At 41.6% G+C, this 21,258-nt stretch overlaps 1 protein-coding gene across 1 annotated transcript in view; it reads left to right on the top strand.

Moving 5' to 3' along the window:
• The window catches only part of LOC310987534 (NACHT, LRR and PYD domains-containing protein 3-like), a 192,529-nt gene that overhangs the window by 130,288 nt on the left and 40,983 nt on the right, over window positions 1–21,258 (top strand). Inside the window, exons 15-17 of the mRNA XM_083973841.1 lie at window positions 2,623–2,799; window positions 5,272–5,448; window positions 11,633–11,809. Coding sequence (XP_083829967.1) covers window positions 2,623–2,799; window positions 5,272–5,448; window positions 11,633–11,809 — 531 coding nt within the window. The remainder of the gene's footprint in view (window positions 1–2,622; window positions 2,800–5,271; window positions 5,449–11,632; window positions 11,810–21,258) is intronic.

Here is a 21,258-nt window from a genome sequence, read left to right as displayed (position 1 = left end):
TGCTCTGTCTGATCCCTCAGCGGGGGGTCAGACTCGGCTCATTTTGGTCAATGGGAAAGGGGCCAAATGCCGATTGTTAGCGGATCGACCCGCGTTTAAAAAACCCGCATCGACCCCCTAATTTTAGTGGGAAAACGGCTTAAGTTTACTATCTGCAGTAGAAAGGTCTCTGCCTCCCCCACTGAGAAACACCGGCGCATCATGCTGCACCGAGACACAGGCAGTAAACGGCTGTGAATGAGGAACAGTTAACCAGTGTATATTTGCTGCCTACGAGAAGTCCTGTCTCAAAATAATACACCAGTTCAATGGTATGATAGAAAGAAAACATTTACAATGCATCAGTTGGTCGGAACAAAGTTAGTTTATCTGGAACTAACCAACTCACCCAGTATTCTTCCACACGGGCAGGCTCCAAAACGTGCTGTATCACTCCGCCTCTTCCACACACCGCTGATCCCAACAGCTGATAGGCGGGGCTTCGGTGTTTCTCAGTGGGGGAGAGCAGAGACCTTTCTACTGCAGATATTATACTTAATGGACATTTGTAGCTCAGACAACCCCTCTTCAAAAAAGCTGAACTATCCCTTTAAATGCACAAAATGTACAGCAAGCATAACCCACTGACCTTGGCTCTGGCATCTCACTTCTTTACTGTGGGTCACTGGTTGGTGCTGATGTTGTTGTGTGGATGATAATGCTGTTGTTGTTGTTGTTGTTGTTGTCTTTTATTTTATCTTATTCTATTTATTATGGAGGAGCTGCCTGAAATGAATTGTCCTTTTGGGGTTAATAAAGTTTTGTAACACACACACACACACACACACACACACACACACACACACACATTGTCTCCTGTCAAACTCAGTCAGAGAAGATGAGCTGAAGCTCATATCATCACTGTCATCAGATGCATCAACTGTGTTTTTACTGCAGCTTTCATCTGATTTGATTCTGACTCATTTGATATTTTCTCTCTTCACAGACTTGTTGGTTGTAAACTCTCAGAGAGTCTCTGTGAAGTCGTGGCCTCAGCTCTGAAGTCCAACTCCTCCCACCTGACACAACTGGACCTGAGTAAAACCAACCTGAGTGATTCATCAGTGAAGGTTGTGTGTGCTGGACTGGAGAGTCCAAACTGTCGACTGGAGACTCTGAGGTGAGTTCACTGACTGGACCTGTTGGACTTTTGTCTGTGTTCAGTTCAAATGTGTGAAGTTCAGTTTGAAGCAGCGACTGATTGTGACTCCATGTTACTGCAGCTGGTAGAAGGTGAAGGGTCAGAGGTCACTCAGAGGTCAGTGTGGTGGTGGTGGTGATGATGATGATGATGATGATGATGAAGCTGCTAACAGAACAGCTGGATCACCACTGTAGCTGAAGCAGCAGATGTGATGTAGATCTGAGTTTTCCCTCTTTGCTTGGTTCAGGGTCAAAGGTCAAAGCAGCTTCCCAGTGTGAGAGGTCAGGTTAAAGTCCTGTAGCTCAGAGAACAGTGTTGGTTTGATGATCCCACTGTGGAGACACTGAGGCTCATGAACATCAACACTGGGCTCCACAGGAAGGAAGCTTCAGCTCATGGTCACATGACATTAAAGGAGTTTACTTCCTGTCCACAGTGTCTGTGAAGCAGCCTCTGGTCACATGACTCCACTGTCAGTGAGGGGTCAGAGGTCAGCTTCACACAGTGGACAGTTTCTCCTGAGCCACTGTGACTGTGTCCACAGCCTCTGGACCTGAAGCTTCTTCAGCTCTGAACAGATGATGAGACACTGAACGCTGTCAACAAGGAGCTTTGTCCTCAACTCACTGCTTTTATTCTTTATTCAGATTGAGGAGCTGCAGGTTGTCAGAGATCAGCTGTTCTTCTCTGGTCTCAGCTCTGAAGTCCAACCCCTCCCACCTGAGAGAACTGGACCTGAACCACAACGAGCTGCAGGATTCAGGAGTGAAGCATCTGAGTGGTTTTCTGGAGAGTCCAGACTGTAGACTGGAGACTCTGAGGTCAGTTCACTGACTGTTACTGTTGTAGATCTTAGATCTTTGATCCACAACTGAACCTGATTGATCTTCACTCAGAACTTGAATCATTGACTTTGATGTCATGAATGAAGGACGTTTGAAATAGTTGTTGTCTCATGTTTCCACTTGTTCTTCTCTCACACTGACAATGACTCTTCACTTTCAGCTCATTTCACTCAGTCTGATCAATAATCAATGATCTGATCACTGTGTGTGTGTGTGTGTGTGTGTGTGTGTGTGTGTGTGTGTGTGTGTGTGTGTGTGTGTGTGTGTGTGTGTGTGTGTCTGTGTGTGTGTGTGTGTGTGTGTGTGTGTGTGTGTGTCTTTGATCCAGTTCAGTCCTGAATCAGAGTTGTAGTCAGTGTTTAGTCCAACAGGTATTGATCAGATATTGATTGTATATTGACAGACTGATCTGAGGTCAGCAGCAGCTGATGAATCTGTGCTGACATGTGGATGATGTGTGTAGAAGGCCACATGATGATGATCCACAACAACACAAGGACAAAGTCCCTCTACTCATTTACACACTGATCATTGATCAGGACACATCTGATCAATCATCAATCATTTCATCTTCTTCTTTTATTCTTTATTCAGATTGGAGAGCTGCAGTTTGTCAGAGATCAGCTGTTCTTCTCTGGTCTCAGCTCTGAAGTCCAACCCCTCCCACCTGAGACACCTGGACCTGAGCAGAAACAACAAGCTTCAGGATTCAGGAGTGAAGGGTCTGAGTGGTTTTCTGGAGAGTCCAGACTGTAGACTGGAGACTCTGAGGTCAGACTCTGTTTTATTTCTGTGCTCAGATGAATGTGATGTGAAAGTTGTGTTGATACTGAGCTGCAGACATGAGGCTGATATTCTACTGATCCACACTGAGGCTGTAGGACAGGGTAGGCAGGCGCTCACAGACCAAGACCAGGGCTGTGGGGGGTCGGCACCTCAGACAGCTCATCACACAACAACCTCACAACAGATTTATGCACAATGGTTGTTAGGGCGACTATGGATGGAATTAATGGTCGGCGAGAGACTAAGTGAGGGAAGTGTTTTTTACTTGTCGGACGCGCTTCAACAATAAAAACTAAGCTCCAGAGGTTATGTCGTTTTACAAAAGTTTATTAAACTAAAAACATATCAGTGAAACAACCCCACATAAGCCTAAAAAACATCCAAAAACAGTGTAAATTGGCGGTCAGCAAAAAGTAAGACCTTCCCCCCTCACCCTCTCAGTTCATTCATCCACAGGTGAGGAACAGCTGATTTTACTATGCTTGGTGACGTGCATCCCACCTGACTCCTCCCCGGATGTGACACACCCACACACACACCAAACACTACCTGGCATCTACAATGGTTTATGTTAGCAGCAGGAGTTGGACACGGATGTGACTCGTGACGTAGCCATTCCCATTACCGTAGTTACTGGACAGCAGCCGAGAGATTTATTATAGGTTAGGCTGCGTTATAAGTCAATAATCAATAAGGGTGACAGTATGGCGCTTTATATCCAACACAGTCATGATCTAGTCTGTCCTTAGTCTACAAAATAAAGTTTGAGAAATGTCTGCATGGAGCACCTGCTGACAGGTTGCAGCTGACAGATGCAGCTTACAGTGACAATTCTCATCGCTACCTGATCCACCTCCCTCCCTCCCGTCCTGAGGAGTCTCCTGGACAGATGCTGTGATTTTCCTCTTTTCCTTTCTAACCGGCCCGTTTCAGTTTTGCCAGCACACGCCTGGTGACTCCTCTCTTTCTCTCGCTCGCGCACGCTCGCACCTAATTACATATCTACCGGTAAAAATAAATGTGATGAAAACATTAAAGTGAGAAAAAAATTGATGAGCGAAAAATGAAAACATTGTGACCACAGCTGGACACCATGTCTATAATATGCAGCGGTCTGAAGGACCGTTATTGGCCGTCCGAGGAATCAAATGCTCAGAAATCAAGTTTGTTTCATTTTGATAAGTTGTAAGCTTCAGAAACCATCAAACACATATAGGCCTATTGTAGCCTATATTTAGGAACGGACTGGGATACCTGTAGTTTTAATGTGAACCCAAATGGTCTGTGAGACAGCTGAATCCACCTGCTCCAGCAGTAATAACACCCCTTCTGATCGCTTGTGAAACGGCCCGGACCCACTGCCCGCGGAACTGAAGCGCAGCGCGCTGGACCGGAGGCAGTTTCTCCTTCAGTTCGGTGTCTGTGTTTTTCACGCGAGCCGCGAGCGCCGTTGTCAAGCTGGATAGACCAGATCGTACCAGACAGGAAGTCAGGCACAGAAAAGGCGAGAGAATCCGGTCAATTTTCAAAATGAAATAATATTTTTTTTTTTTTCATGAATCTCAGTGGGTGGGCAATCGGTCAATCTGGGTGGGCCTGTGCCCATCCAGTCCCACCCATAGCTCCGCCCCTGATACTTCGGTACTGACAGAAGAGGCAGAGCAGCTCTGGGCCTTTGCTCTGTAATACTACACATGGCTGAGTGGTTTGTGCAGCTGCTGCCTGGACAGAAGCTAGCTCTGTTTACTGGCTTTTATTAGACCATGAAAATCACCACATTCTGACACATTGAACTTGTAGTAAAGTTATCTGAAAGTCCAAAAGAATCCAACTTTAGATGAAGTGAATAAATCAAAGCCCTGACTGCACCTCACTGGTTTTTAGTCCAGTCTCTGTTTCTCTTCATGTTTCACCTCCACTACAGAAACACATGTGATGTATCAGACAATAACTGATCTATAATCAATAGCTGCTGGCTCCACCTCTTTCCTGAGGCTCTGTGATAGTGAAACATTCAAACAACATCCCATAATAAGCAGGTGTGTTTCAGGTTTTTCTGTCTCTGAGCTTCATTCAGCATGTGTTTCTACACGTTAGTTGTCATGGCAACAGAGTTCAGCCTCACATGTGTGTTGTCTTGAGCATGGTCAGTAAATCTCTGATCAATGTGGCTGCACAACATGAGTTTGTCTGGATGGAGCCACAGGTGGAGCTGACAGGTGAAGAGGCGGAGTCACTGCGTCTGTGTTGAAGCAGCAGCAGCTTCTCATGAATATTAATGAGCTGTTTTCTCTCTATGTGACTGTTTAACCTGCTTCCTGTTGCTTCAGCTGTTGGACTTTGATTTTCTAAACTTGTTCTTTCTGAAGCTTCTTCAGCTCTGAACAGATGATGAGACACTGAACGCTGTCAACAAGGAGCTTTGTCCTCAACTCACTGCTTTTATTCTTTATTCAGATTGAAGAGCTGCTGGATGTCAGAGATCAGCTGTTCTTCTCTGGTCTCAGCTCTGAAGTCCAACCCCTCCCACCTGAGACTCCTGGACCTGAGCTACAACAACAACCTGCAGGATTCAGGAGTGAAGGGTCTGAGTGGTTTTCTGGAGAGTCCAGACTGTAGACTGGAGACTCTGAGGTCAGACTCTGTTTTATTTCTGTGCTCAGATGAATGTGATGTGAAAGTTGTGTTGATACTGAGCTGCAGACATGAGGCTGATATTCTACTGATCCACACTGAGGCTGTAGGACAGGGTAGGCAGGCGCTCACAGACCAAGACCAGGGCTGTGGGGGGTCGGCACCTCAGACAGCTCATCACACAACAACCTCACAACAAACACATTCATGCACAATGGTTCACACAGATCCAAGTCTTAAACATGTGCAACACCTTTTCACCACAATCCATGCCGTCCTGACATCAGCTGTTATTAACACACAACTCAGATCAATAACAGGATCACATGTTGGAGCACCGCTCACATCACACAACAAACCTTTAACACAATCCACACTCAGACCTGAGCAACAAGGATGTTAACTGTACACAACAATCAATCAATCAATCAATCAATTTATTTATTTTTTCGGGCATGTCAATTTAAATCATCATCATCACACTTCATCTTAGTTCAATAATACAATGCACATGGCCGAAAGGGAAAGCGGGAGAAGCAAAAGCTTATCTAGTCCCGCCCCCATTACCCACAGAATAAAATCTTTATCATAATCTTTTCTCCTTATTTTTTTTTTTTAACATTCTTTTACTTATCACGTTTTGACATAATATGTTACGGCATAAGTATAAGATCATATCATAGTCTTTTCTTTTCTTTTTGCTTTTTTCTGTTTTTTACATTTTGATATAACATATTTTACTTATGACATTCGATATAACATGTTGGCAACAGGTAGTAAGCAGAGCTGAAGTTTAGCTCTAGACAGTACAGTACATAGATTACGTGTGTGTTTGCACATGTGTCCATATTTGTCCGTCATGAGTGAACAACAGTCTCATCTTGTAGCTTGGCATGTCACAAAGTCATAGAATGGTCCAATCGACAGTGAGCAACGTCCAATGTACTTATTATTTTTGGGATGGTGTATGCTGTGGTGTAAGAGCCCTTTTTTGCCATATTCTTTTATTCATCCGTCTCCTCTGCAGCCTTAGCCGCGCTTAACCTCGCCATATCCTCCCGAGTTTTGGCCATGTCAGCTCGTAATATTGACACAAATTCACGAACTGCTGTGATGTCGGAACGCATCCCGACCACAGCACCTCGAGTAGTGGCGTTGTCCGCCCTGGCATTGGTCTGCTCAGAGGCGATCTTCCTCATTTTCCGATATTGCATGAAAATTCCGCATCCCAGGGTGAACATCCCAATTGTCATGAACGTGAAAATGTACACGTCTTCGACGTCCTCAACATCGAGTGCGGCAAGGCAGAGGACTCTCCACTTTTCCCATCCATCCAAGATGTAGCCGGAGATGAAAGTCCCGTCCGGGCATTTGGGCTCACCAGAACCCGCACGCCTTGTTGAGAACACTCTGTCAATGGCATTCAGTGACCAGCTCAGCAAATCCATCGTGGACCAGTTGATTGAACTCAGCTTGTCAGTTACAGGGCTCAGTTGAATTCTGCAGTACTCTGATCTCTCAGTCATGTTACAGCATGCATTAGTACCTTAATTTATCTCCACCTTGTTGATAGACATTATAACAACATCCTGCACAAACAGCCTGGTGTAGACCTTTGACATACAATTTTCTCTGGTTAAACGTATTGTTTGGGAACAGAATGTTATTGTTATGCTCCCATGCCGTCTCAGCACAGTGTCTGTTGATTCGTGTCTCTGACCTTTATCAGCCCTCCTGTGTTATTTTGTACCGGTTAATAGTTGAGTTGACATACTTTCTCTTAAAGACATTAAATGTCTCTGATGTTTTGACATCATCTTCTAATGCATTCCATTGTTTGACACCTGTGATCGACAAGCAAAAGGATTTTAACGTAGTTCGAACATTTCTTTGTCTGAGAATCTTTTTCCCTCTAAGATTGTGTCTCCCTTCTCTTTCCAGGAAAAGTATTTGCAGATTTTTGGGGAGGCTTTTATTAGCGGCCTTATACATTATTTGTATTGTGCGGTAATTTATCAAGTCATATAGTTTGAGTATTCTTGAGTCCACGAATAACTGATTTGTGTGTGCCCTGTAATTGGCATAATGCAAGATTCTCAGAGCTCTTTTTTGGAGTATTAACAAGGGATGTGTGGAGCCTTTATAAGTGTGACCCCACACCTCTGCGCAGTATTGCAGGTGTGGAGAGACTAGTGCCCAATACAGCAGGTGAAGTGCTTTTTGATTTATTATTTTTTGTGCTTTCCATAGTATGGACACACTCCTGGCTAACTTGCTTTTTAAGTGTCTTATGTGTGGTTTCCAACTTAGCATGTCATCAATAATTACTCCCAGTACTTTGTTCTCACTGACCCTTTCAATATTCACTCCATTTACTTGGATGTTAATACTCGTATTACAACCTTTTTTCCCATATAGCATGTATTTAGTTTTCCCTAGATTTAGTGATAATTTGTTTACATTGAACCACACATGAAGCTTAGCCATTTCCTGGTTTACCGTTTCCACAAGTTGGTTCAAATCACCCCCAGAACAGAAGATATTGGTATCATCCGCGAATAATATTAGTTTCAGAATATTGGACACATTGCATATATCATTTATGTATAGTATGAATAGCTTTGGACCCAGAACTGACCCCTGTGGGACCCCACAGATTAAGTCCAGGCAAGTTGATGTGTTATCACCTATTTTCACATATTGGGACCTTTTGTGTAAGTAGCTCTTAACCCACTCCAGAACTACACCTCTAATGCCATATCTCTCCAGTTTAGCTATTAAAATATTGTGGTTAATGGTGTCAAATGCTTTTTTCAGGTCAATGAAAATACCTATGGAATGTAGTTTTCGGTCAATAGCGTCAGTAATGATTTCCACCGACTCAGTTAGAGCTAAGGCAGTCGAGTGGTTCTTTCTGAATCCATATTGGCTGTCATATAGCAGATTGTATTTGTTGATGAAGTTGTCTAATCTGCTGTTGAAAAGCTTCTCCAAGATTTTTGACAGTTGTGGCAGTATTGAGATTGGTCTATAGTTGGTAAACTCATGTGTGTCCCCATTCTTAAACAGTGGCACAACTTTGGCAACTTTCATTTTGGTGGGAAAAGTCCCTGTTTGAAACGACAGATTGAAGATGTATTTAAGCGGTAAGATAATACCTGGTAAAACTTTTTTAATTAACCTCATGTCAAATTCGTTAGTGTCAGTTGATGATTTTCCTACACACTTATTGACCATGTGTGTGATCTCTGTGGCCTCAACTGGTGTGAGAAACATCGAGCTGGGATTTCTGTCTCCGTCCTTATCAAAGTGGTCCCAGTGCAGGGGTGAGTCAGGAATGTCCTTGGCTAGCTCTGGCCCAATATTTACAAAGAATTGGTTGAATCTATTTGTTATGACTCCCGGGTTATCTTCCTGCATGTTGTTATAGTTGAAGTAGGGAGGGTAGCTTAGTTTTGCCTTTTCATTTTTTGTCACATTGTTTAAAATATCCCATATTTTTTTAGTATGTTTCATGTTTTCTGCTAGTAGGTTGCTGTAATATTCTTTCTTGCGTTCATTTAAAATGCTATGTAGTTTGTTTCTATATCTTTTGTATTTCACTTCTGACTGTGTCGTTCTTAGTTTCAGGAACTGTTTGTACAGGGTGTTTTTCTTCCTGCAGGCATTTATCAATGGTTTTGTGAGCCATGGTTTCCCCTCCTTCTTCTGATTTGTGTGTCTTTTTTTCATAGGACAGTGTCTGTCATATAGTGTTTTAAATATTTGCAAAAAGGAGTCATATGCATCATTCACATCTGTTTCATTGTAAACATTGTTCCAGTTTTGCCTCAGTAGTTCATTTTTCAGTGCATTCATTCCCTCTTCGGTCCTGACCCTAATGTAAATGTTTTTGTTAGGTGTCTGTCTCACAGTGTGTTTCCAGTCATAGATAGCAAAGATTGGTAGGTGGTCACTTATATCATTTATCAGGAGTCCTCTTGTTATGTCGTTAACGTTAGTGAAAATATTATCAATTAGAGTAGCACTGTGTGTTGTGATCCTGCTAGGGCGTGTGATGAGAGGTTGTAAGCCCATTGTATACATCATATTAATGAATTCATCGATTACCGTGTTTTGTTTTGGATTTAGCAAGTCAATATTTACATCACCACAGATGAAAACTCTCTTTTGGCTAATTTCTGATAATATTTCTCCCACACATTCATTGAAATCTTCTATTTTTGAATCTGGTGCTCTGTAAACACAGCTTACAACTATATTTTTACCATTTGTTACACATATTTCAATTGTCACACATTCCATTAAGTGGTCAACAGCTTTAGACATATTTTGTATAGTGTCATACTTAATTTCATTGTCAATGAACAGGGCCACTCCTCCTCCAATTTTGCTTCTTCTGTTAACACAAACAAGCTTGTATCCATCCAGGAAAAAATCTGCTCCTTTGTCTTCATTAATCCATGTTTCCGACACCGCAATGATGTTGAAGTGATATTTGAAGTGTTGTAGGTATTCCTTGATGTGGTCAAAGTTAGTGTATAAACTCCTGCTGTTGAAATGAATTAGAGACAATTTTCCATCCATCTCAATGTTCTGGTTGTATTGATCTTCCGTGTAGTACTGGCATTTCTCGGTCATGTTAAGATAAAAGTGAGTATTCGGGTCAATTCCTTCATTCGGGTCTGCTAAGGTATGGTTCACATCTTGATTTATAATCAGCTCCACAGTTTCAAGTTCAGCAATCCTCTCTGATATTTCCATTATTTTTTCAGTCTGTGTAGGAACCCTTATGTTTTGCTGTGTTGATGTTATGGAGTGTTCGTGAGCCATACCTTAGTTGTTGTATTTCTCCAGCTCGTCCTCGCTCCTGATTTGCAGTATTTGGACATCTTCAGGTGATGATCCATTCGTTTTGATGTAGATTCTGCAGTTTGCCGTCCAGGTGTGTTATTACAAGGTTTACAACAGAGAAGACACACAACCTGGGCTGTTTGTGTAAAAGTGTCTAAGTGTCAGAGAGAGAGTAGGTTAAAACTTGCTAACTGTTAGCCACCGTAGCTCAGGCGTTGGTCTCCCGTCAGATAAAAGCTGCTGTTGTTCTTCAGATGAAAGCTCATTAAGGTGTTCACCTCTCCAGTGGAGCATCACTGCAGTTGAATTAGCTGCTAAACTGCTGGAGGCTAAAAAGCCAGGGGACACGTCTGTGTGTTGACCATTCACCAAGGCAACGTGAACAGAAGTGCAGCTCAGACATGGTGCAGTTAAGTTAAGAGGCAGCATAGCGTTGTGCCTCTTCACCTCCATGTGAACTCTCTGTGGGAACTTACTGCACATGTGCAAACAGCCACATACACACCGTACTGACAGAAGAGGCAGAGCAGCTCTGGGCCTTTGCTCTGTAATACTACACATGGCTGAGTGGTTTGTGCAGCTGCTGCCTGGACAGAAGCTAGCTCTGTTTACTGGCTTTTATTAGACCATGAAAATCACCACATTCTGACACATTGAACTTGTAGTAAAGTTATCTGAAAGTCCAAAAGAATCCAACTTTAGATGAAGTGAATAAATCAAAGCCCTGACTGCACCTCACTGGTTTTTAGTCCAGTCTCTGTTTCTCTTCATGTTTCACCTCCACTACAGAAACACATGTGATGTATCAGACAATAACTGATCTATAATCAATAGCTGCTGGCTCCACCTCTTTCCTGAGGCTCTGTGATGTTTATAGTGAAACATTCAAAGCCAACATCCCATAATAAGCAGGTGTGTTTCAGGTTTTTCTGTCTCTGAGCTTCATTCAACATGTGTTTCTACACGTTAGTTGTCATGGTAACAGAGTTCAGCCTCACATGTGTGTTGTCTTGAGCATGGTCAGTAAATCTCTGATCAATGTGGCTGCACAACATGAGTTTGTCTGGATGGAGCCACAGGTGGAGCTGACAGGTGAAGAGGCGGAGTCACTGCGTCTGTGTTGAAGCAGCAGCAGCTTCTCATGAATATTAATGAGCTGTTTTCTCTCTATGTGACTGTTTAACCTGCTTCCTGTTGCTTCAGCTGTTGGACTTTGATTTTCTAAACTTGTTCTTTCTGAAGCTTCTTCAGCTCTGAACAGATGATGAGACACTGAACGCTGTCAACAAGGAGCTTTGTCCTCAACTCACTGCTTTTATTCTTTATTCAGATTGAGGGGCTGCAGTTTGTCAGAGATCAGCTGTTCTTCTCTGGGCTCAGCTCTGAAGTCCAACCCCTCCCACCTGAGAGAACTGAACCTGAACTACAACAACAAGCTTCAGGATTCAGGAGTGAAGCATCTAAGTGGTTTTCTGGAGAGTCCAGACTGTAGACTGGAGACTCTGAGGTCAGTTCACTGACTGTTACTGTTGTAGATCTTAGATCTTTGATCCACAACTGAACCTGATTGATCTTCACTCAGAACTTGAATCATTGACTTTGATGTCATGAATGAAGGACGTTTGAAATAGTTGTTGTCTCATGTTTCCACTTGTTCTTCTCTCACACTGACAATGACTCTTCACTTTCAGCTCATTTCACTCAGTCTGATCAATAATCAATGATCTGATCACTGCAGCTGTGTGTGTGTGTGTGTGTGTGTGTGTGTGTGTGTGTGTGTGTGTGTGTGTGTGTGTGTGTGTGTGTGTGTGTGTGTGTGTGTGTGTGTGTGTGTTCTTCATTTCATCTTCTTCTTTTATTCTTTATTCAGATTGTGGAGCTGCGGTTTGTCAGACATCAGCTGTTCTTCTCTGGTCTCAGCTCTGAAGTCCAACCCCTCCCACCTGAGAGAACTGGACCTGAGACTCAACCTCCTGAGTTCTTCAGCTCTGCAGCAGCTTCGTGATCTTGTGAAGAGTCCAGACTTTCGACTGGAGACTCTGCAGTGAGTCTGATCCGTAGCTGTTTCCACAGCTGATGAGACTGTGGCAGTGAAATAAAGTGTAAAGTGCAGCAGGTGAACCTGTCAGGATGTGACATCATCACGTATGACATCATCTATGACATCACAGACTCAGAAAACGCTGCAGCAGCTTCAATGTGTCAATCATCAGTGATCCAGTCACAGGTAAAGGTGTTGAGTCAAACAGGAACAATGAGCTTCACCTGTCACTCAAGTACAGGAAGTACTTTTACTCCACTAACTCCTAACTAAATACTGTAAACTATTGTATGGAAAAACATCTCTGTTTCCAAGAATGTTTCCACTGCTCTATTTTCTAAAACATAAAATTTAGAATATCTGAAAAAGAAATGGATCGATCTTGTTTTTTCAAAGTGTTTGACAGCAGCTTAAATGTGAAGTATGCGTCCCAGAAAACTTCCTCTTTGGGCGAGTGGCGTTCCCAGCTCTCTGCTCTGATCCTCCTCCAGGTGTCGTCATGTTTCACTTCTGCTCCGACACACAGGCGACGTCCCACGCTGATAGTGAGCAAACTATTAAACCATGTTTCCATCCACATGTTTTTATTCACATGAAGCAATATGGAATTAAAAATGTCTGATGGAAACAGTGAAGTTCATCGGATTTTCTCTTGATCGATACAAAGTTTATGCAACAAATTCTGATGGAAACAGTTCTTTCCCAGATAAATGTGAGTTGCGATTATGTTTTATGTCAGTTCCACTTGGTATTCCAGCTGTTCAAAGACACGGTGGGAGTAAACACAGAAAGATGCAGGTGAACAGACGACAGACTGGCTTCATGTGAAGTGTCTCCATCTCCCAGAACAGTTTGAAGCGCTGCAGGTGACCGGTCCCTCCGCTGTCTGGAGGAAATGCATCAAGACGGTGTTTACAATTACACGCCACTGTCTTCTCATGTGCAACAGCCTATTTACCAACTTCACCTGGCTGGCGTGCGTGTGGCTCAGCGGTTTCCAGTCGCCACCTGTTTAATGCCAGGTGGAGATTAGGCCGCTGCGTCAGCCGGCTCCTCTTACTGGGGAAAACATTGGCCAGTAAGTTAGAAGAAAATAACTGTTATATGTTGTTCTTTTCATGCCGACAGTATCATGGCGAGCTAGCTCTACACAGCAATGCAACGTGTTTTCTTTAGTGTCTTTTTATAGACCATCAGCTGTAGCCTCAGACATTAGTTAGAACCTCTTTACATGGTTCTTGTTTTAAAATGAGGCTGAAGACTGTGAGGACTTTTTAACTCGCTCATTGAGCATTAGCTTAATTAGGTAGCTGACTGCAATGCTCCCTGGGTAGACAGTGTTTGTCTCTCTCCACATAGCACAGGTGAACAGGTCAGGCTAGTTGATGGGATGACTATAACATACCTGAAGGGAAAGCTGGCATCATAATTCTGAGTGGTGGGCAGGTACGACTATAGTGTCTCCTATTTTGCAGGCCTAAATACACTGCAAAGAATAAGAAGAATATTCATCTTATTTCTTGTCAAAATGTCTCATTTCTAAACACTTTTCACTTAAAATAAGACTCATCACCTAAAAATAGACTTGTTTTTAGATCATTTTCAGACAGATTTGCACTTGAAATTAGTAGAAAAATCTGCAGGTGAAAGCAAGTTTTTTGTGCTTGTAATAAGAAAGAAAAACTTGATCAGCAGAGTTTTTAACTTATTTGAAGTGAAAATATACTTGAAAGAAGTAAAAAGTGTCTAAAGATAAGCCACTTTTAAATGTGATGAGTCTTATTTTGAGTAGCCTATGATGAGATTTGTTTTGACTAGAAATAAGACAAATATTCTTGGTAAGATTTTGAGTTTTTGCAGTGTATACTCTGCTACGGAGCCAAGACAGCGATCACTGAGGGTGTGAAGTTTCCATCGTTACACACTCAACCTTTGGACCGTTTTGTGTGCAGCATCCGGGTACTTACACTACACTGTGTTGTGACATAGTTGTGAATCAGTGGCGGCTGGTGACTGGAAACATTGTGGAGGACAGGAGGGAAACCAGTCCACGGTGTCATGTTATTTCATACTGGTGTACTACTTATCCCTACTTTCTTATATTCAATGGAAATGAAGCAGTAAAACAATGGCTTACAAGACTTTTTAAAAACAGCATCATTTTATTCAATCCTGCTGTTTTCAGATTAATACAGGCCTAATGGAAAAGACGGAGCATTTATCAAGGATGTTAGATAAAAGGTAAAAAAATAAATTTAAAAAAGCAGGCCAGAGTTCAACACCTGTAAACGTCACAGTGGGAATTTTACACAACACCGTCTGATTTAAAGACTAAAAACAAAAAACATGAAAATGTGGGATTATAAATAACAAAGCAAAGTGTTCCACTCAATTTAAATACATACTTGTACTTTTAAAGCTTTTACCTGGGCTTTTAGACGAGGGATTCTCCAGGAAGGGACAGTTTCTTTTTTCACTGACTGAAATACAGCAGTGGACAAAACAAAAAAATCAGGGGTTAGAGATGGATATGGATCACTCGTCCAAAACCTGCAGTTTCACAACGTGTCTTACTTTTATTTGTGGGTTGATAGATGGGAAAATCAACAGTCCTTGTTGCTGCCGACACGTCACTGAAAACTATGAAGGATCTCTCTGACTGCTTCTCTCTGAACAGTTTATCCAGTAATGTGCTGGTGTTTCCTTTGAAACCGATGCAAATATCACTGGAAACTCTGTATTTCTTATAGGAGCATAGGAGTGAAAGCTTTACAGACATAGCAACAGTAACCAAGGGCTTATTTGGGAACTGTCATTGGACCAACCTGATGTCAATCTTGTATTCTGGTTGCTAACCCTAACCCTAACCCTAATGCACATCAGCTTGAAAATGTGTTGAAGAGAGGTCTAAAAAATCAACTGTTAATTTCATAGTGGGTAATAAATATGTGTTTTACATGTCGAGGATCGATCCAGTTTCTGTATCAGGGGTTTAAATTCTTCATTTTCATCAAACAAGCAGCAGAAGTCTGGTCGAGAAAATCCTCAGAACCATCAGTGTGACTTTGAAACAGATACATAATGGATGGATTTATTGTTCCCCGTCTGACTTTCTGTTGTGTATCATGGTAAACTGAATATATTTGTGGTTTGCATTGCTGCTCAGACGACATAAATCAAATCAACCTCGAAACGTGTTTTTTTTCACTGTCATTTATTAAAATTACATTAGTCAATTATATCACCTTCATATGGTGGATCAATGAGTCCACAGTACATTCAAAGTCAAAGAAAGAGTGAGACGTCATCACAAACTGGAATGTTGACATTGACAGATAGACAGATAGAAGAGCTTTGATCCATGTCTGTGGAGGTTCTTAGGTGGCCCAGGTCATCGTAGTCTTTAAGTGCTGAATCGAAGGCAACCGGACTTCTTTTCTTGGTTGCTTGAAGACGTTTCACCGTTCATCAATAAGGCTTCTTCATTTCTAAAAAAAAAAAAAAAAAATGTCAGGGGAGTCCCAGGTATTTAACCTTAGTGGGGAGAAACACCACTAAGGCTGTGGTTCTTGAACCATCTCCTCTCATCCATCATCTCTGTTGTCTGTCACCGTGACGACAGGTTAGCAGACGATGCTGCACCAGGGTTCCTGCCACCGTACAGGTTCTCCCTCAGAAAGACCAGCATCTTCCTCCAGGCGTCCTCCTGAGCACCAGAGTGAGCCGCCGTCTCTCCGCCCCACAGAGCCACCACTGCAGAGACAAATTAGTTTCAGTTTCAGTTTCATTTATTGACAAGGGACAATGTACATTAATAAAACATTGTAAAAAACAAATCTAAATGCACCCGAGTTAGCTAAAAAAAAAAGCAAATTTTCATCGCCAGTCCCTCTGCCTGATGATAAAAGGCAACCTTAAAAAAAAAGTAACAATGAGGTAAAATACCAAAGACATGTTAATAAATATACATTTGTAAGACAATACACACATTTGCGATAGCACCAAAAGACCAAAGACACATTCAATTCACATTAATAAATATACATTTGTAAGGCCATAACACACGTTTGCAGTGGCACAAGGTAGTTAGTGCTCATAATATAATCAGTTCTTAGTGCTGCCATCATAGGGCATCAGCAATACATAGTATTAAGGAACAGGATTCATTCAACAAATCACTATAACTATCTGGTTACTATGTAATAACTATCTGGTTACTACATATAGGAAGATACATAGACTGGTAGACTGATAGATAGACTGGTCAATATTCTCAGGACCACCTCCACCAATTTCTGCCATATAAATAACATGTAGAATTATTATAATCACTTTAAATTTATAACATGTGCTTGTAATTATTATAGGAATAATGTGGACAATGGCTGCCTGAACATCAATAACACTACACTCTTACTAACTCTCAGGCCTTAACCCTTGTACTTGTAGCTGCACTCGTTGTTGAAAAAGGCCAGGAATCATACTGATGTCAAGGTTCATCTTTTTATTTCCTCCTCATTCTCCTCCAACGACGACACCACAAACAATCTTGATACACCGTGAAAACTGAAACATAAAAATCTAAGTGAGGCCAATGCAGCGCACAATAATAAACAGAATACAGTCCCATTAGAAATAACCAAATAATACACAGGCAAACAGAAGTATATTTACCGTGTGCGCCTCTAGAACATAGTGTAGTCTGTTTTCTTTTCTGACCAGGCGTCCGCCATGTATCCAGACTCTCTTAGCTCTATGCGCGTGGTCTCCTTCTACCCACAATTCCTCACAACAACAAAGTCATGTGACGTTTCAAAAATAAAATAGACCTCACATTGAAACTCTTTCTTTCTCTTTACTCTCTCATTTTTAATTATTTATGAATGTATACTTATTTATTAACTTTTTAAACCACTTCATTAACTCATGAAATTCTGTCTCCAACAGTTACACAGAGCCAGGCTGCTCCTCCAAGTCTACAATGATACAATGAGATCTGAGATGTTCAGTAACAAAAAGGAATCAGGTTTATTTCTCTGTGGTTAATGGACCAGTAGAAGAAGATTTGACTAAATACAGAGTCAGGTTTAATCAGAACATCACAGTAACAACTGTAACAATGCTGATGGTAACGGTAATGCTGCAACTGATTTAAGTCGTAGTGAAGATTAGTGACAGTCTCTGCACATAAGAGCTGAATATAAAATCAATGGAACAGCTAGTTTTCTACCAAGGCTTCACCAAGTTTGTATAATTATTCTGTAAATAGCCTGAGAGAACAGGTCTATAGGAGCTCAGATGAAACTTCCCAGTGGATTTCATGTACATTTTTAAAAGAGTTGTGCTACCAGGACCAAACTGAGCTCTGGAGAATGCACATTTTTAAAATGTGTTGATCATTTTTTCTTGTTTTTATTTTCAATCACATCTTTAAAGATCTGTCAGTGACACCAAATCCATTAAAGGGAAACTTTGTTTTTTTCAACCTGGGCCCTGCACTGCAAAAACTCAAAATCTTACCAAGAATATTTGTCTCATTTCTAGTCAAAACAAATCTCATTATACTCAAAATAAGACTCATCACATAAAAAGCAGCTTGTTTTTAAACACTTTTTACTTCATTCAAGCATATTTTCACTTGAAATAAGTAGAAAAATCTGATAGTGGAGCAAGTTTTTCTTTCTTATTACAAACACAAAAAACCTGCTTTCACTGGCAAATTTTTCTACTTATTTCAAGTGAAAATTTGTTTGAAACAAGTGAAAATGATCTCAAAACAAGTAGGCTACATTTTTAAGGGGATAGTCTTAGTTTAAGTGAAAAGAGATTAGTTTTGACTAGAAATTAGACATTTTGACAAGAAATAAGACAAATATTCTTGGAAAGATTTTGAGTTTTTGCAGTGTGTTTTCATATGTTTTTCTGTATACGTGAGGGATGGATAATACTTTTATTGAGGTGGCTCCAGTATTGAGCCGGGCAGGCAGCCTGCAGCCCAGCTAACGCTCTTCAACCGGGCAAGTGGCTCCCGTCAAAGTTCGCCCTACAAACGTGCTTTTTTTCCCACACTGACTTTAATTTATTAAAATCTCATTAGTCAGTTACATCATATTCATATGGTGGATCCATTTGTGCAAAGGACCAGTTTGAACTTTCAAAGTCATAGAAACAAGAGCGAGACGTCATCACAAACTGTCAATTCCTACGGTGGCCCAGAGAGGTCAGAGACAAACAGCAGCAACACTTCAGACCTGCTTTGTCCATCATGTACCTGAGACATTACTCAGTGCTAAAGGTGAATTTATCAATAAATACCAAAGTTTTTAAAGGTTTTTAGAGTTGGCCCAGAAAACCAAGGCACATCCACTTCAACGTTTAACTCTAAACAAATAGGGGTCATGGGTGAAAGAACAAAATAGAGACAGTCTGTTCCCTCAAAAATGGGACAGTTTTGATTCAGGTAAATTATACACAAACATGCTTTTAATGGGTCATTTCTGGGACAAAAAGAACAAGGCAGACACATTCTGACGTGGTGCTCACATCCACTTTGAGTGAGGGGTGGGTGGGGATGGGCAGCAGCAGGTCTCTGCAGATCGCCTGCTTCTCCTCGTTGAAGCGAGTCTTTGCAGCATTTCTGATTGGACACAAACAGGTGACATCTCTCTTTATTTACGCAGTTTCAATGTTGATAGGACCAGAATGAGCATGCTTTACTCTGCTTGTATTGAATCTCTTTCTCTTAATGTGATTTGTTGGTTCTGTCACCTTAGCCATCAGAACTAAAGAAACTAAAGTTTGGCCTCAGACTCTCTGTTACATTCTTGGACCTGCAGCCACTTGTTGTTATTTAATGGTTTTGCAGGTTGTGGTTTTATACATTTGTGTTGTGGTTTCTGAAACTTTTGCCTGATATGAAAGAAAATGAATTCCTCAACAGACTGAGCTGTAACTTGTAGTGGAGTGTCTTTAAATCTCTCAGCAGCTCTTCTACCACAGCTGGATCTCAGCTCACTGTTTATTCATGGTGTCAGAGTTCATCTGTCCATACAGGTGTAATACCATGAGTTACCCAGCAGGTGGCGCCACTCTACTGTAGAAAGAGACTTCCCCTCCCCCTGTCACCATGAACTTGTGATTTCCTGTAAACACAGAGCAGAGGGAGGAGATAAAAGGTAAAGGTGTTCAGACGCCATGTTAGAGTGAACGGAGCAGAAGGAGAGAAACTGAAGTCGGAGACGAGTGAGTGTCAACACAACATTATTATTATTATTATTATTATTATTATTATTATTATTATAGTTGTTGTTGTTGTTGTTGTTGTTGTTGTTGTTGTTGTTGTGTCAGAGTGTGAGAGTCAGTGTGTCTGTGTGGACTGTGGAGGGAAGAAGAGTCAGACGTAGTCCGTACATACGTCAGCACATTGTCTCAGATTCACCTCCACACAACTTCTTCAAACTCACAACAAACATCAAAGGTCAAAGGTCACGGTGACTGGATGAACATGGATTTAATATCAAAGTACTATGAGTGGTGGAGGTCGACAACCGGATCAGACAAGGAAGTGATTATAGTTTGTCCTCAGTGGATTTGGGTGTGTCTTGATTCTGTGTGTGTGTGTGTGTGTGTGTGTGTGTGTGTGTGTGTGTGTGTGTGTGTGTGTGTGTGTGTGTGTGTGTGTGTTACTGGTTTCCCTCTCAGACTGACTGAAGTCCTGAAGATGAGTGTTAATGTGGAGGAACAGGAGGACAGATCAAAGTCTCTGGAGAGTGACCGGTCCAAACATGAACCTCCAGACTCACAGTAAGAGACCAGATAAAAACCTGAAGTGTGTGTGACGTCACAGAAGAGGAAACGTGTGTGTGTGTGTGTCCACTGATCAATGTGATGTGAATAAAAACATGTTTGTGTTTGCAGAGGTCAGAACCACAGACTGAGAGCAGAGTCTCCAGGATCCATCTGTCTGTCCATGAGGAGTGACCGGTCCATGGGAGATTTTCCAGACTTCAGTCTTGGACCTGGACCTCCAGAGTCACAGTAAGAGACCAGATTCAGTCTGTGTGCAGGTTTGGAGGGTTACTTTAAATATGTAATCCAGTATAATTACAAACTACATTTGAAAAAGAATGCAATCAGTAACTTACTCTAAGTATCACACAATTAAAGTAATCAACCAAATTACTTTTAGTTACTATTTGATTACTTAAATACCAAATATGCAAATTAAGAATATCACACAACCAGCACACATCAATCCACATCGATTAGATCACTCAAAACAGGAAGTCAAACTCACCGCATCCAGTTAATTTCAAAATAAAACACAATGGACAAACTCCCGTGACAAACGACCATGAGTCATCGGTCAGTCAGAGTCCTGAAGCTGACAGGACGTCATGAAGGAAACAAAAAATAATAGTGGAGGAGGAAAACTGCAACATTTTAAAATATAATCCTGACAAGAAGTAATCCTCATTTTATCAAATATTCCAGCAATCTGATGACATATTTTTCTGTAACAGATTACAGTTTCCTTCTTTTTTCTCTTACGCCATTACATGTAATCCATTACTCCCCAAGCCTGCCTGTGTGTGTGTCCTCTGTATGTATGTGTGTGTCAGTGTCAGTGTGTGATCCTGTGTAGAGCTGATGTGAGACAGATGTTCAGCAGCTGGACACTGGACACAGTTAATGACTGACTGACTCTTCACTGTTGTCTATGATGCTGCTGTGTTGCTTCCATCCTTCACTACAGTGTGTGGTGCTGGACGCTGACGTCACTGGAGACTTCCCACAATGCATCTGTGATCAGAGAACTGATCAGTGATCAATGTGATGTGAATAAAAACATGTTTGTGTTTGCAGAGGTCAGAACCACAGACTGAGAGCAGAGTCTCCAGGATCCATCTGTCTGT

The sequence above is a fragment of the Trachurus trachurus genome (assembly GCF_905171665.1).
Source record: "Trachurus trachurus genome assembly, chromosome: 6".
NCBI lineage: Eukaryota > Metazoa > Chordata > Actinopteri > Carangiformes > Carangidae > Trachurus > Trachurus trachurus.
Note: the sequence above shows the minus strand (reverse complement) of the source record. Positions and strands in the feature narration are given on the sequence as shown.